This window comes from Panulirus ornatus, chromosome 20 (assembly GCF_036320965.1).
Source record: "Panulirus ornatus isolate Po-2019 chromosome 20, ASM3632096v1, whole genome shotgun sequence".
In the NCBI taxonomy this organism is placed as follows: Eukaryota; Metazoa; Arthropoda; class Malacostraca; order Decapoda; family Palinuridae; genus Panulirus; species Panulirus ornatus.
In genome coordinates, this window is record NC_092243.1 from 73,451,970 (window position 1) to 73,467,773 (window position 15,804).

Here is a 15,804-nt window from a genome sequence, read left to right on the forward strand (position 1 = left end):
CGTCCTCTTCTTCCCTCACATGATCCTCTCTGTATCTCAATTAAGGCCCGACCTTGATATGGACTTCTTATGTTCGTGACTGGAGCCTTCAATTTAAGAAAGAAAAAAGAAATATAATGATCAGCGGATTGTGGCGCGAGGCCTTGCAACACGCAGTCGAGTGCTTCACAACTGCTACTTGTACGGCCGCTTCTCTCGCATGGGACCTGCTTACGTCGTTTTGCAGCCAACGACTTAATTCCTGAAGACGCCCTCATGATGGGAGAGAGAAACGGAGATCTTCTGGGCTGGCCTCATAGCAAATCGTAATAAAAAGAATGGCTTGTGGGTTGTCCAATGAAATATATTAAAAAGAAATGTTTCTCTCTCTCTCTCTCTCTCTCTCTCTCTCTCTCTCTCTCTCTCTCTCTCTCTCTCTCTAATCCTGGTGTTACCAAGGACCTTTCTAAAGGCCCCTCCACTCAGACCTGCAATACCTCCAGTAGCAGGGAAGTGTAGACTCCCTTTGCAGTGATAAGCTCTGTCACGGGACTGAAGTCCCAGTGAAAAAGCCTCGCCCACCGCGTGACGTAAACCCGAGCAGGCGGCGGAGTCCGGTAGCACCGCCGTGTAAGAGAGAGAGAGTATGCGTATCGTAAGTGAACACACTGGGAGGAAGACGTTAATCTGTATGGTCGGTGGGTGTCCGCCGCGCCTTCCACGGCAAGGAACTATATCTGTTTCGTACCTCTACCAAAGAGTAGAGCTCATATGTTAGACCAAATATTGCCTATCAGTGACTGAACTAGCAACCTTTTCAGCAATCACTGGTGAAGGCAAATGGTTAATGAGTTGGGTTGTTTTCCTACAACCTGGATCCACTTTATTCACAAACACTATAGAGAAGTTCGTTTAGTCTAAGGACGAATTGGTTTTGTACATTACGTTTAGTGTGCGAATTGGTTCTGTATATTACGCTTAGTAGATGAATTTATATCGTATATTACGTTTGATGTGCGACTTTGTACTGTATATTACATCTAGTGTGCGAAGTGTATATATATTACGTTTAGTGAGAGAACTTGTATTTTTATATTACAATAAGTGGAAGACTTTTTTGTTTTGTTTGTATATTGCGATATAGTGTGTGAATTTGTGGTGTGCGAATTGGTTTTGTATATTTAGTACCATTTCTATATCTCGTATGGGAGTAAGGTATGTCCCGCATCAGTCAATCCTAATTGAGTCCCCTCCCTCCCCTTCAGGTAATATTATGAACCCTTTGAACACTCGGGTACATACCCATGGGTACGCCAGCCCTGGTCTTTGACCCCGTCAGCTTCGTCAGTAGCCAAGCCAGATAGATAACTTTTACCTGTGGCGGGGGGTCGTACTCGTGGTGCTCCTTGGTTGGAGTCGTAACTCAGGGCGTGTTACCGGACGTCCTGTTCGAGGGGGGAAGAGAGCGAGGGGGGATTAAAAAAAAAAACAACGCCTTTAGGAACCTCACCTGTAGCTGTCGGCCATTGTACCGATGGGTTGCGGTATGGACGGGTACATGGAGTTGAAGCCGGATTGGAGCGGGAGCTTGAAGTCGGCGGCGGCCGCTGCCGCGGTGTTGGCCATGCCCACGCCCACGCCCACGCCCACGTGGTCCACGCTGCGGCGCTGGTTCCGCAGCTTCTCCTCCCGCCGCCACTTGGCCCGCCGGTTGCTGAACCAGACCTGCACCGACAGTTGGGTGAAGAAATGCCGTTGACGCAGCGTCAGGCCGGCCCCCACAACACACACACACACACACACACACACACACACACACACACACACAACACCCATGAGTAACCCATGACCCATGAATAGCACTCCCCACTCAACTGGTTATAAACCCACGCTATCTCTATTGTGTATGTTATTTTCTAAGTATATATGTATATATTATTTTTCCAGCTTTTTTGACTATGTCAGTAAACTATTATTATTATTATTATTATTATTATTATTATTATTATTATTATTATTATTAATCATACAATGAAACACAGATACACACTTCTGATATACATCATTCACTGACACGAACAGACAGACGAACACAAACATCAGTAAAACAAAAACAAAAAAAAATAAACAAAACAGACAAGTATGACATTAAATTCGTTCTACATATACAGACATCATCCAAAAATAGACTGACACATATGGGAATAAAATAAATGGGGAACAGACGAAAGACTGGGATAATATAACATAGAAAGATACAACTAAAAATACTGGCGTCTACCTTGTAATGGTATAGAAAATGGTTGATAGACAGCTGGTAAAATTACCTTAGTTTTATTCCTAAATGATAAGAATTCGAATCAGATAAGGTAACCCTTCGTAGGAAAATCTTATTCGCGAAAAAAGTTACTTAACATTTGAACGATGGTGATTAGGCTATCAAGTGTGAGGTTAGCAGTAATGGAATTTGCTGGATGACGTGTTTGGACCTTAAGATTCCATTTTCTGTTAGATTTTTATTTCCGTTGACTTTACTACCAAGATTTTTATTCTCATCTGACATTTTTTTCTCTCTCACACAACAGGACATCGGTGTATTCATCAGTGATGTTTGGATATTGGAAAAAAATATTCAAACACACAAGTATGATATTTGTAATCGTTTTAAAAGCGCCTTTTTTACCCTGTGAATACCAAATCTGACCTAAACTTCATTTTGCTCTTAATGTTTCTGAGCATTTGTTGGTTACGCTGGGGTGAATGCAAGGACGAATTTATTTAGGGCGAACGGGTATAATCTTAGAATTATCGTGAACGTTTGTCAAAGGTACTCAAAATGTTTCTATTGTTATCTTGAACACTTGTTAAAAAGTACTCCTGATATTTTTATTGTCATCTTGAACAATTGTTAAAAGGTACTCATGATATTTCTATTGTTATCTTGAACACTTGTTAAAAAGTACTCCTGATATTTCTATTGTTATCTTGACCATTTGTTAAAGGTACTTAAGATATTTCTATTATCTTGCAAGATACGTATCAGTTTGTGGTTGTAACTTGACGATGATGGCCATAGTGATCCTGGGAATCGTTAGGACTTTTAAAAGCGCTAGAAACCCAACCATCCAACCGGGGTATAATAGGGACAAGGCCCCAAATGGGCTAGATATTGGCGAATCTTTGAGTGAAGATGACAAGATAGCATCATTTACTGTTCTAAATGTATTAATATTAAAATTTCCTTATTGACTAAGTAATATATATATATATATATATATATATATATATATATATATATATATATATATATATATATATATATATATAATGTTTGCCGTTATCCGCGTTAGCATGGTAGCGCCAGGAACAAACGAAGAAATGGCCCCAACGGCTAACGTCCGCCCTCTATCCGTCTTTAATATCATCATCATTATTATCATTATTATTATTATCATTATTGTTATATTATCATGTATTATTATTGTTATTATTATTATTATTATTATTATTATTATTATTATTATTATCATTATTATCATCAAATTATGATATTATTATTATCATTATTATCATTAATCCTGGCTACGTAAGAAACATATTTCCTCCTTGTATTCCAGTGGGCATTGATTAATTTGCATACGTACACTTCATCCTATGCTTAGCGACATGTATTTTCGTGCCTGATTATCTGCACCTCTTCTGTTGCTTCGCTTACCTTCTCCAATTTCAATGGCTTGTCTTGTGCCCATATATGAATTACTGATTGGTAGCCATTTCAACGCCTTTTGAACATCTTTGTTGTAAATGCTCCGTCACCTTATCTTACTCTCTTTTATTCGTTCATTTATTCATATATATATATATATATATATATATATATATATATATATATTGACTTCATCCTTGCTTCAGTAACTGCGTTTTCTTGGTTGGGCTATTAACACCAGAAGATGGCGTGTGGGTTCCCTGATAATCTCATCTCTCTCTCTCTTCTGACCCTCACCCCCACTGTCTGCTTTCTCCTAATTACTCCCCATTCCACCGTTCTCTATGGTTCACACTAACTCCTAGATCATTGGTTCACGACCGATGTGGTACGCGTACCGTCCGTGTGGTACGCGTTACCGTCCGTTAGGTACGCGTTACCGTCCGTGTGGTGCACGTGCCGTTCGTGTGGTACGCGTACCGTCCGTGTGGTGCGCGTACCGTCCGTGTGGTGCACGTGCCGTTCGTGTGGTACGCGTACCGTCCGTGTGGTACGCGTTACCGTCCGTTAGGTACGCGTTACCGTCCGTGTGGTGCACGTGCCGTTCGTGTGGTACGCGTACCGTCAGTGTGGTGCGCGTACCGTCCGTGTGGTAAGCGACAGCGCTACAGATGGTAGAGGGTGTTGCTATCATAAGTTACATTAGCAAGTCAGGAAAGAAGGGCATTTTGATTCCGTGTTGGTAAATGCCGGAGAATATATTTTACGCGTGTCTTTTTTTGATGTTAAGTAATGCCATGACGTTTGTTAAGTCCAGTGTGTATTACTTTGATAAAGTGAGACATTGCAATGCAGGTAAGTTGGTATAGAAAATGGGGGGTGGAAAGGAAGTTGGGGTTTGTGGAACGCGTATCCAATTGGTTGTTGTGACCAAACAAACCCAGTGGCTTTGTTAGATCTGCCCCCCAGGGACTATTTTTTTGTTTCTGAGTGGGGGGGGGGGGGACCCAGTGGCCTTCATGGACCTGGCCCCCTGGGGGCAAATCATCACTAGAATAGGGGGGTTCTTAGTGACCTTTGATCAAAGACTTGCCTCTAGGGAAGGGGAGGAGAGGGGAGGGAGGAGGAGGAGGAGGAGGAGGAGAAGGAGGAGGAGGCCCTCCCCTCCCCTCCCCTCCCCTCAAGAACACCAGTAACACCAACAGTGAGATCTGCGTCTCGCCCCTACCTGTATCCGGGCTTCGGGCAGGCCTATCTTTTCGGCTAGCCGTTCCCTGGCGAAGACGTCTGGGTAGTGGGTCCTCTCGAACTCTGCCGCACCACCACCACCAGGGAGAGACAGATGGGGCTAGCTTAACACGTGTTGGGCGACGGACGGAGGGGGGCGCGTGCGTGTGTGGGTACGTGCCCTCGTACCCGGGTGGGTTTAGGGGGTGTGTGTGGGCTGTGTCATTGTAGATGGCGCTTGTGTGTGTGTGTGTGTGTGTGTGTGTGTGTGTGTGTGTATGTGTGTGTGTATGATCTGGATGGGGACTATGTTATACATAGAACATTATATGTGAAGGATATTTGATGATATAGACCATACAGTTATTATTTAAATGAAAAGTCGTCAGGTGTTAACGGACTTATGATAACCATTCAGTTGTTGACCCGGTGGTCCACCTGTGTGTGGCTCCACCCGCTCCACCTCTGCTCTCTTCCACCACCACCTCTCCACTAACATTCACCCGATAACACTACTCTACTCCCCCACCCCTCCACACCCGACTCCGCCATACTCCGCATCCATGTCTCACACACACACACACACACACACACGTACCACTCCTCCCGACCCCCATCTCGTGCATTCTGCCTTGTCGCAACTCCCTGTACCACACAACACCACTCCCACCCCACACCACACCACACCAATCCACTCCACTCCACTCCACTCCACACCCACACCGCGCCACACGACACGACACCACTCCACACCACACCACACCACACCACTGCACACCACACCACACCACACCACACCCACACCGCACACGACACGACACGACACCACTCCACACCACACCACACCACTCCACTCCACTCCACTCCACTCCACACCACACCACACCACACCACACCACTCCACACCACTCCACTTCCACACCACACCACTCCACACCACTCCACTTCCACTCCACTTCCACACCACACCACACCACACCACTCCACACCACACCACACCACACCACTTCACACCACACCACACCACACCACACCCAAACCGCACCACACGACACGACACCACTCCACACCACACCACACCACTCCACTCCACTCCACACCACACCACACCACACCACACCACACCACACCACACCACTCCACACCACTCCACTTCCACACCACACCACTCCACACCACTCCACTTCCACTCACTTCCACACCACACACACACCACTACCACACCACACCACTTCCACACCACACCACTCCACACCACTCCACTTCCACACCACTCCACTCCACACCACACCACTCCACACCACTCCACTACCACTCCACTTCCAAAATCCACACCACACCACCCACTCCACACCACTCCCCTTCCACACCACACCACACCACTTCCACTCCACTTCCACTCCACTTCCACTCCACTTCCACTCCACTTCCACTCCACTTCCACACCACTATCACTACCGGTGTGTGGGTATGGTAGACGAGGAGGGAATGAGGGAGGAAGGGAGGGAGTGTTCATGTGTGATGGTGGAAGGAGTCGTACCCCTGGCCTTGGTGAGGGGGGGTTGGGTGATGATGGTGGTGGTGTGGAGGGGTTAGCTGCCCGCCGCCAATGGGGTTGTAGTGTTGGTCGGGGTGACTGGGTAGTTCTCGATCATTTAGTGGTCTGTGATTGGGTTCATCAAGCTTCGCCAGTCTGTTGAGCACGACGGTACGTGACCCTTTTTAGCACGACGGTACGACCGGAGGCTCGGCCGTCATACCCGAGTGTCGTACCGTCGTGCTCAGGGGTCACGTACCGTCGTGTTCGAGGGTCGTACCGTCGTGTTCGAGGGTCGTACCGTCGTGCTCAAGGGTCACGTACCGTCGTGTTCGAGGGTCGTACCGTCGTGTTCGAGGGTCGTACCGTCGTGTTCGAGGGTCGTACCGTCGTGTTCGAGGGTCGTACCGTCGTGTTCGAGGGTCGTACCGTCGTGTTCGAGGGTCGTACCGTCGTGTTCGAGGGTCGTACCGTCGTGTTCGAGGGTCGTACCGTCGTGTTCGAGGGTCGTACCGTCGTGTTCGAGGGTCGTACCGTCGTGTTCGAGGGTCGTACCGTCGTGTTCGAGGGTCGTACCGTCGTGTTCGAGGGTCGTACCGTCGTGTTCGAGGGTCGTACCGTCGTGTTCGAGGGTCGTACCGTCGTGTTCGAGGGTCGTACCGTCGTGTTCGAGGGTCGTACCGTCGTGTTCGAGGGTCGTACCGTCGTGTTCGAGGGTCCTACCGTCGTGTTCGAGGGTCGTACCGTCGTGTTCGAGGGTCGTACCGTCGTGCTCAAGGGTCACGTACCGTCGTGCTCAAGGGTCACGTACCGTCGTGCTCAAGGGTCACGTACCGTCGTGCTCAAGGGTCACGTACCGTCGTGTTCGAGGGTCGTACCGTCGTGTTCGAGGGTCGTACCGTCGTGTTCGAGGGTCGTACCGTCGTGTTCGAGGGTCGTACCGTCGTGTTCGAGGGTCGTACCGTCGTGTTCGAGGGTCGTACCGTCGTGTTCGAGGGTCGTACCGTCGTGCTCAAGGGTCACGTACCGTCGTGCTCAAGGGTCACGTACCGTCGTGTTCGAGGGTCGTACCGTCGTGTTCGAGGGTCGTACCGTCGTGTTCGAGGGTCGTACCGTCGTGTTCGAGGGTCGTACCGTCGTGTTCGAGGGTCGTACCGTCGTGTTCGAGGGTCGTACCGTCGTGTTCGAGGGTCGTACCGTCGTGTTCGAGGGTCGTACCGTCGTGTTCGAGGGTCGTACCGTCGTGTTCGAGGGTCGTACCGTCGTGTTCGAGGGTCGTACCGTCGTGTTCGAGGGTCGTACCGTCGTGTTCGAGGGTCGTACCGTCGTGTTCGAGGGTCGTACCGTCGTGTTCGAGGGTCGTACCGTCGTGTTCGAGGGTCGTACCGTCGTGTTCGAGGGTCGTACCGTCGTGTTCGAGGGTCGTACCGTCGTGTTCGAGGGTCGTACCGTCGTGTTCGAGGGTCGTACCGTCGTGTTCGAGGGTCGTACCGTCGTGTTCGAGGGTCGTACCGTCGTGTTCGAGGGTCGTACCGTCGTGTTCGAGGGTCGTACCGTCGTGTTCGAGGGTCGTACCGTCGTGTTCGAGGGTCGTACCGTCGTGTTCGAGGGTCGTACCGTCGTGTTCGAGGGTCGTACCGTCGTGTTCGAGGGTCGTACCGTCGTGTTCGAGGGTCGTACCGTCGTGTTCGAGGGTCGTACCGTCGTGTTCGAGGGTCGTACCGTCGTGTTCGAGGGTCGTACCGTCGTGTTCGAGGGTCGTACCGTCGTGTTCGAGGGTCGTACCGTCGTGTTCGAGGGTCGTACCGTCGTGTTCGAGGGTCGTACCGTCGTGTTCGAGGGTCGTACCGTCGTGTTCGAGGGTCGTACCGTCGTGTTCGAGGGTCGTACCGTCGTGTTCGAGGGTCGTACCGTCGTGTTCGAGGGTCGTACCGTCGTGTTCGAGGGTCGTACCGTCGTGTTCGAGGGTCGTACCGTCGTGTTCGAGGGTCGTACCGTCGTGTTCGAGGGTCGTACCGTCGTGTTCGAGGGTCGTACCGTCGTGTTCGAGGGTCGTACCGTCGTGTTCGAGGGTCGTACCGTCGTGTTCGAGGGTCGTACCGTCGTGTTCGAGGGTCGTACCGTCGTGTTCGAGGGTCGTACCGTCGTGTTCGAGGGTCGTACCGTCGTGTTCGAGGGTCGTACCGTCGTGTTCGAGGGTCGTACCGTCGTGTTCGAGGGTCGTACCGTCGTGTTCGAGGGTCGTACCGTCGTGTTCGAGGGTCGTACCGTCGTGTTCGAGGGTCGTACCGTCGTGTTCGAGGGTCGTACCGTCGTGTTCGAGGGTCGTACCGTCGTGTTCGAGGGTCGTACCGTCGTGTTCGAGGGTCGTACCGTCGTGTTCGAGGGTCGTACCGTCGTGTTCGAGGGTCGTACCGTCGTGTTCGAGGGTCGTACCGTCGTGTTCGAGGGTCGTACCGTCGTGTTCGAGGGTCGTACCGTCGTGTTCGAGGGTCGTACCGTCGTGTTCGAGGGTCGTACCGTCGTGTTCGAGGGTCGTACCGTCGTGTTCGAGGGTCGTACCGTCGTGTTCGAGGGTCGTACCGTCGTGTTCGAGGGTCGTACCGTCGTGTTCGAGGGTCGTACCGTCGTGTTCGAGGGTCGTACCGTCGTGTTCGAGGGTCGTACCGTCGTGTTCGAGGGTCGTACCGTCGTGTTCGAGGGTCGTACCGTCGTGTTCGAGGGTCGTACCGTCGTGTTCGAGGGTCGTACCGTCGTGTTCGAGGGTCGTACCGTCGTGTTCGAGGGTCGTACCGTCGTGTTCGAGGGTCGTACCGTCGTGTTCGAGGGTCGTACCGTCGTGTTCGAGGGTCGTACCGTCGTGTTCGAGGGTCGTACCGTCGTGTTCGAGGGTCGTACCGTCGTGTTCGAGGGTCGTACCGTCGTGTTCGAGGGTCGTACCGTCGTGTTCGAGGGTCGTACCGTCGTGTTCGAGGGTCGTACCGTCGTGTTCGAGGGTCGTACCGTCGTGTTCGAGGGTCGTACCGTCGTGTTCGAGGGTCGTACCGTCGTGTTCGAGGGTCGTACCGTCGTGTTCGAGGGTCGTACCGTCGTGTTCGAGGGTCGTACCGTCGTGTTCGAGGGTCGTACCGTCGTGTTCGAGGGTCGTACCGTCGTGTTCGAGGGTCGTACCGTCGTGTTCGAGGGTCGTACCGTCGTGTTCGAGGGTCGTACCGTCGTGTTCGAGGGTCGTACCGTCGTGTTCGAGGGTCGTACCGTCGTGTTCGAGGGTCGTACCGTCGTGTTCGAGGGTCACGTACCGTCGTGCTCAAGGGTCACGTACCGTCGTGTTCGAGGGTCGTACCGTCGTGTTCGAGGGTCGTACCGTCGTGTTCGAGGGTCGTACCGTCGTGTTCGAGGGTCGTACCGTCGTGCTCAAGGGTCGTACCGTCGTGCTCAAGGGTCACGTACCGTCGTGTTCGAGGGTCGTACCGTCGTGCTCGAGGGTCGTACCGTCGTGTTCGAGGGTCGTACCGTCGTGTTCGAGGGTCGTACCGTCGTGCTCAAAGGTTGGAGTTCGATCCCTGATGGTCGTTGCTAGACGTATCCTGGCGCCACCCTTCGCTCTAGACCACACTAACATCTATCCTGCCATCCAAGCCCCTAACCGTACCTTACCATATACAATCGTTACCCAAAATTCCTCCCAGCAACCTTCATCTTTCATCCCTCTATACCCTCCTTCCTACATCACGGCGGCAAACAGGTACCTTCCACCTCACCATGCAACCTCCCCATCACCGACAAGTGGTGCCCCAAACACTGCCACCGTACTCGACCATTAACTGCCACTACCATAACTACCCATCATCGCCATTAACTGCCACTACCATAACTACCCATCATCGCCATTAACTGCCACTACCATGACTACCTGTCATGGCCATTAACTGCCACAGCCAGATTACCCGTCATCGCCATTAACTGCCACTACCATGACTACCCGTCATCGCCATTAACTGCCACTACCATGACTACCCGTCATCGCCATTAACTGCCACTACCATGACTACCCGTCATCGCCATTAACTGCCACTACCATAACTACCCATCATCGCCATTAACTGCCACTACCATGACTACCTGTCATCGCCATTAACTGCCACTACCATAACTACCCATCATCGCCATTAACTGCCACTACCATAACTACCCATCATCGCCATTAACTGCCACTACCATAACTACCCATCATCGCCATTAACTGCCACTACCATGACTACCCGTCATCGCCATTAACTGCCACTACCATAACTACCCATCATCGCCATTAACTGCCACTACCATAACTACCCATCATCGCCATTAACTGCCACTACCATGACTACCCGTCATCGCCATTAACTGCCACTACCATGACTACCCGTCATCGCCATTAACTGCCACTACCATAACTACCCATCATCGCCATTAACTGCCACTACCATGACTACCCGTCATCGCCATTAACTGCCACTACCATAACTACCCATCATCGCCATTAACTGCCACTACCATGACTACCCGTCATCGCCATTAACTGCCACTACCATGACTACCCGTCATCGCCATTAACTGCCACTACCATGACTACCCGTCATCGCCATTAACTGCCACTACCATGACTACCCGTCATCGCCATTAACTGCCACTACCATGACTACCCGTCATCGCCATTAACTGCCACTACCATGACTACCCGTCATCGCCATTAACTGCCACTACCATAACTACCCATCATCGCCATTAACTGCCACTACCATAACTACCCATCATCGCCATTAACTGCCACTACCATAACTACCCATCATCGCCATTAACTGCCACTACCATGACTACCCGTCATCGCCATTAACTGCCACTACCATAACTACCCATCATCGCCATTAACTGCCACTACCATAACTACCCATCATCGCCATTAACTGCCACTACCATGACTACCCGTCATCGCCATTAACTGCCACTACCATGACTACCCGTCATCGCCATTAACTGCCACTACCATGACTACCCGTCATCGCCATTAACTGCCACTACCATGACTACCCGTCATCGCCATTAACTGCCACTACCATAACTACCCATCATCGCCATTAACTGCCACTACCATGACTACCCGTCATCGCCATTAACTGCCACTACCATGACTACCCGTCATCGCCATTAACTGCCACTACCATGACTACCCGTCATCGCCATTAACTGCCACTACCATGACTACCCGTCATCGCCATTAACTGCCACTACCATAACTACCCATCATCGCCATTAACTGCCACTACCATGACTACCCGTCATCGCCATTAACTGCCACTACCATGACTACCCGTCATCGCCATTAACTGCCACTACCATAACTACCCATCATCGCCATTAACTGCCACTACCATAACTACCCATCATCGCCATTAACTGCCACTACCATGACTACCCGTCATCGCCATTAACTGCCACTACCATAACTACCCATCATCGCCATTAACTGCCACTACCATGACTACCCGTCATCGCCATTAACTGCCACTACCATAACTACCCATCATCGCCATTAACTGCCACTACCATAACTACCCATCATCGCCATTAACTGCCACTACCATGACTACCCGTCATCGCCATTAACTGCCACTACCATGACTACCCGTCATCGCCATTAACTGCCACTACCATGACTACCCGTCATCGCCATTAACTGCCACTACCATGACTACCCGTCATCGCCATTAACTGCCACTACCATAACTACCCATCATCGCCATTAACTGCCACTACCATGACTACCCGTCATCGCCATTAACTGCCACTACCATGACTACCCGTCATCGCCATTAACTGCCACTACCATGACTACCCGTCATCGCCATTAACTGCCACTACCATGACTACCCGTCATCGCCATTAACTGCCACTACCATAACTACCCATCATCGCCATTAACTGCCACTACCATGACTACCCGTCATCGCCATTAACTGCCACTACCATAACTACCCATCATCGCCATTAACTGCCACTACCATAACTACCCATCATCGCCATTAACTGCCACTACCATAACTACCCATCATCGCCATTAACTGCCACTACCATGACTACCCGTCATCGCCATTAACTGCCACTACCATGACTACCCGTCATCGCCATTAACTGCCACTACCATGACTACCCGTCATCGCCATTAACTGCCACTACCATGACTACCCGTCATCGCCATTAACTGCCACTACCATAACTACCCATCATCGCCATTAACTGCCACTACCATGACTACCCGTCATCGCCATTAACTGCCACTACCATAACTACCCATCATCGCCATTAACTGCCACTACCATGACTACCCGTCATCGCCATTAACTGCCACTACCATAACTACCCATCATCGCCATTAACTGCCACTACCATAACTACCCATCATCGCCATTAACTGCCACTACCATGACTACCCGTCATCGCCATTAACTGCCACTACCATGACTACCCGTCATCGCCATTAACTGCCACTACCATGACTACCCGTCATCGCCATTAACTGCCACTACCATGACTACCCGTCATCGCCATTAACTGCCACTACCATGACTACCCGTCATCGCCATTAACTGCCACTACCATGACTACCCGTCATCGCCATTAACTGCCACTACCATGACTACCCGTCATCGCCATTAACTGCCACTACCATAACTACCCATCATCGCCATTAACTGCCACTACCATGACTACCCGTCATCGCCATTAACTGCCACTACCATGACTACCCGTCATCGCCATTAACTGCCACTACCATAACTACCCATCATCGCCATTAACTGCCACTACCATAACTACCCATCATCGCCATTAACTGCCACTACCATAACTACCCATCATCGCCATTAACTGCCACTACCATGACTACCCGTCATCGCCATTAACTGCCACTACCATAACTACCCATCATCGCCATTAACTGCCACTACCATAACTACCCATCATCGCCATTAACTGCCACTACCATGACTACCCGTCATCGCCATTAACTGCCACTACCATGACTACCCGTCATCGCCATTAACTGCCACTACCATAACTACCCATCATCGCCATTAACTGCCACTACCATAACTACCCATCATCGCCATTAACTGCCACTACCATAACTACCCATCATCGCCATTAACTGCCACTACCATAACTACCCATCATCGCCATTAACTGCCACTACCATAACTACCCATCATCGCCATTAACTGCCACTACCATGACTACCCGTCATCGCCATTAACTGCCACTACCATAACTACCCATCATCGCCATTAACTGCCACTACCATAACTACCCATCATCGCCATTAACTGCCACTACCATAACTACCCATCATCGCCATTAACTGCCACTACCATAACTACCCATCATCGCCATTAACTGCCACTACCATAACTACCCATCATCGCCATTAACTGCCACTACCATAACTACCCATCATCGCCATTAACTGCCACTACCATAACTACCCATCATCGCCATTAACTGCCACTACCATAACTACCCATCATCGCCATTAACTGCCACTACCATAACTACCCATCATCGCCATTAACTGCCACTACCATGACTACCCGTCATCGCCATTAACTGCCACTACCATGACTACCCGTCATCGCCATTAACTGCCACTACCATAACTACCCATCATCGCCATTAACTGCCACTACCATAACTACCCATCATCGCCATTAACTGCCACTTTCAACCTTGTGGTTACTAGGTTGTTAAAGAGACCAAAGATATTACTTTGTTGTTGTTGTTGTGGTGGTGTTGGTGGTGTGTGTCTTGATGGGCGTCAGACGGTGCTGTAAGAAGGCGCGACTTCTCCCTTACGTTGTGGCAGTTCGCCATGGTGCGTTCTTTGTCGTGAGGTGCAGACACTTCGGAAAAATGATTTAAGCTAGCCAGGCTACCCCTACCTAAGCGTATTCCTCGCATCTACATGTCCCTTGCCAAACCCGACCCTTCCTTGCCCGTCTGGGGGCCTTAGGCTAGGAGCTATGCCATCTTATCCCCCCCAAGGGGCTTGGCTGTGCGTGTTGTCGCGTTTACCATGGGTCGTCGTGGTCGTGGTGTTGGAGAGAGAGAGAGAGAGAGAGAGAGAGAGAGAGAGAGAGAGAGAGAGAGAGAGAGAGAGAGACGGGGTGTAACTATACGAGCGTCACGTGAACGTTCGAACGCCCAGCCATCCATCGGGGAATGGCTTCGCATCAGTCTCCCTTAACGTCTGAAACGACCTCCACTAACTACAGGTAATTTGTCCGCTGGGTTGGAAAAGGAGCTTTGCAGGTCCGACATTATTCAGCGTGGATGAGGGAGAGGGATGAGAGGGAGGGGGGAGAGGCGCGCGGAGGAGATGCCTCGCTCGCTCTGACCTTTCCCTCATTCTCCTTCGTTGGCTTGACCCCTCTAGGGTGGTGGTGCTTGCCACCACTGTGCTGCGCCTCCCATGTGATGACCCTTTGGGGGGGGGGGGGGCTGTGATTGCCAAAGGCTTAAAGGCTTCTTCCTCCTCCTGTCTACTTTCCATACACCCCCCCCTCCCCTCCTCCTCCCCATACCTTGTTGCTGGGTTGAAGAGACTTGGGCGCTGAGTCGCAATGTCTCTGATTGTAATGTTACGAGAAGGACGCTTAATTACGTTCTACCAGATGAAGAGGTTAGGAAAAGGAATATCCTTTCCATTATGTAACGCTGACGATTGGAAATTATCTTCCCTTTTCCCTAGTGGCTGGGTTAGGAAAGTGCGACAACTTTCCACTTCCCTAGTGGCTGGGTTAGGAAAGTACGTCAACTTTCCACTTCCCTAGTGGCTGGGTTAGGAAAGTACGTCAACTTTCTACTTTACTAGTGGCTGGGTTAGGAAAGTACGTCAACTTTCTACTTTACTAGTGGCTGGGTTAGGAAAGTACGTCAACTTTCTACTTTACTAGCGGCTGGGTTAGGAAAGTGCGACAACTTTCCACTTTCCCAGTGGCTTTGTTAGGAAAGGTGTCTACTCTACTTTCCACCACCTCTTCGTTACATCTGAATCGCCCACTTGTGCTCCCCGGCTCTCGTTGGCTGCGTTATCAAGAAAGCGTAAAAACCCGTCACCTGTTGGCTCGATTATATATAGAAAATGTATCATTTTGTGCCCATGTTTAAACGAAGCTTTATATATATATATATATATCTTTCATACTATTCGCCGTTTCCCGCGTTAGCAAGGTAGCGTTAAGAACAGAGGACTGGGCCTCTGAGGGAATATCCTCACCTGGCCTCGTTCTCTGTTCCTTCTTTTGGAAAATCAAAAAAAAATGAG

General features: G+C 50.5%; 1 protein-coding gene across 1 annotated transcript in view; it reads right to left on the reverse strand.

The window, feature by feature from the left end:
- The window catches only part of LOC139756139 (uncharacterized), a 43,214-nt gene extending 37,782 nt beyond the window's left edge, over positions 1–5,432 (reverse strand). The window contains exons 1-2 of the mRNA XM_071675250.1: positions 4,914–5,432; positions 1,490–1,704 (exon numbers count right to left, since the gene is read on the reverse strand). Of these exons, the coding sequence (XP_071531351.1) occupies positions 1,490–1,605 (116 nt within the window). The 5' untranslated portion in view covers positions 1,606–1,704; positions 4,914–5,432. The remainder of the gene's footprint in view (positions 1–1,489; positions 1,705–4,913) is intronic.
- Between the last annotated feature and the right edge of the window lie 10,372 nt (positions 5,433–15,804).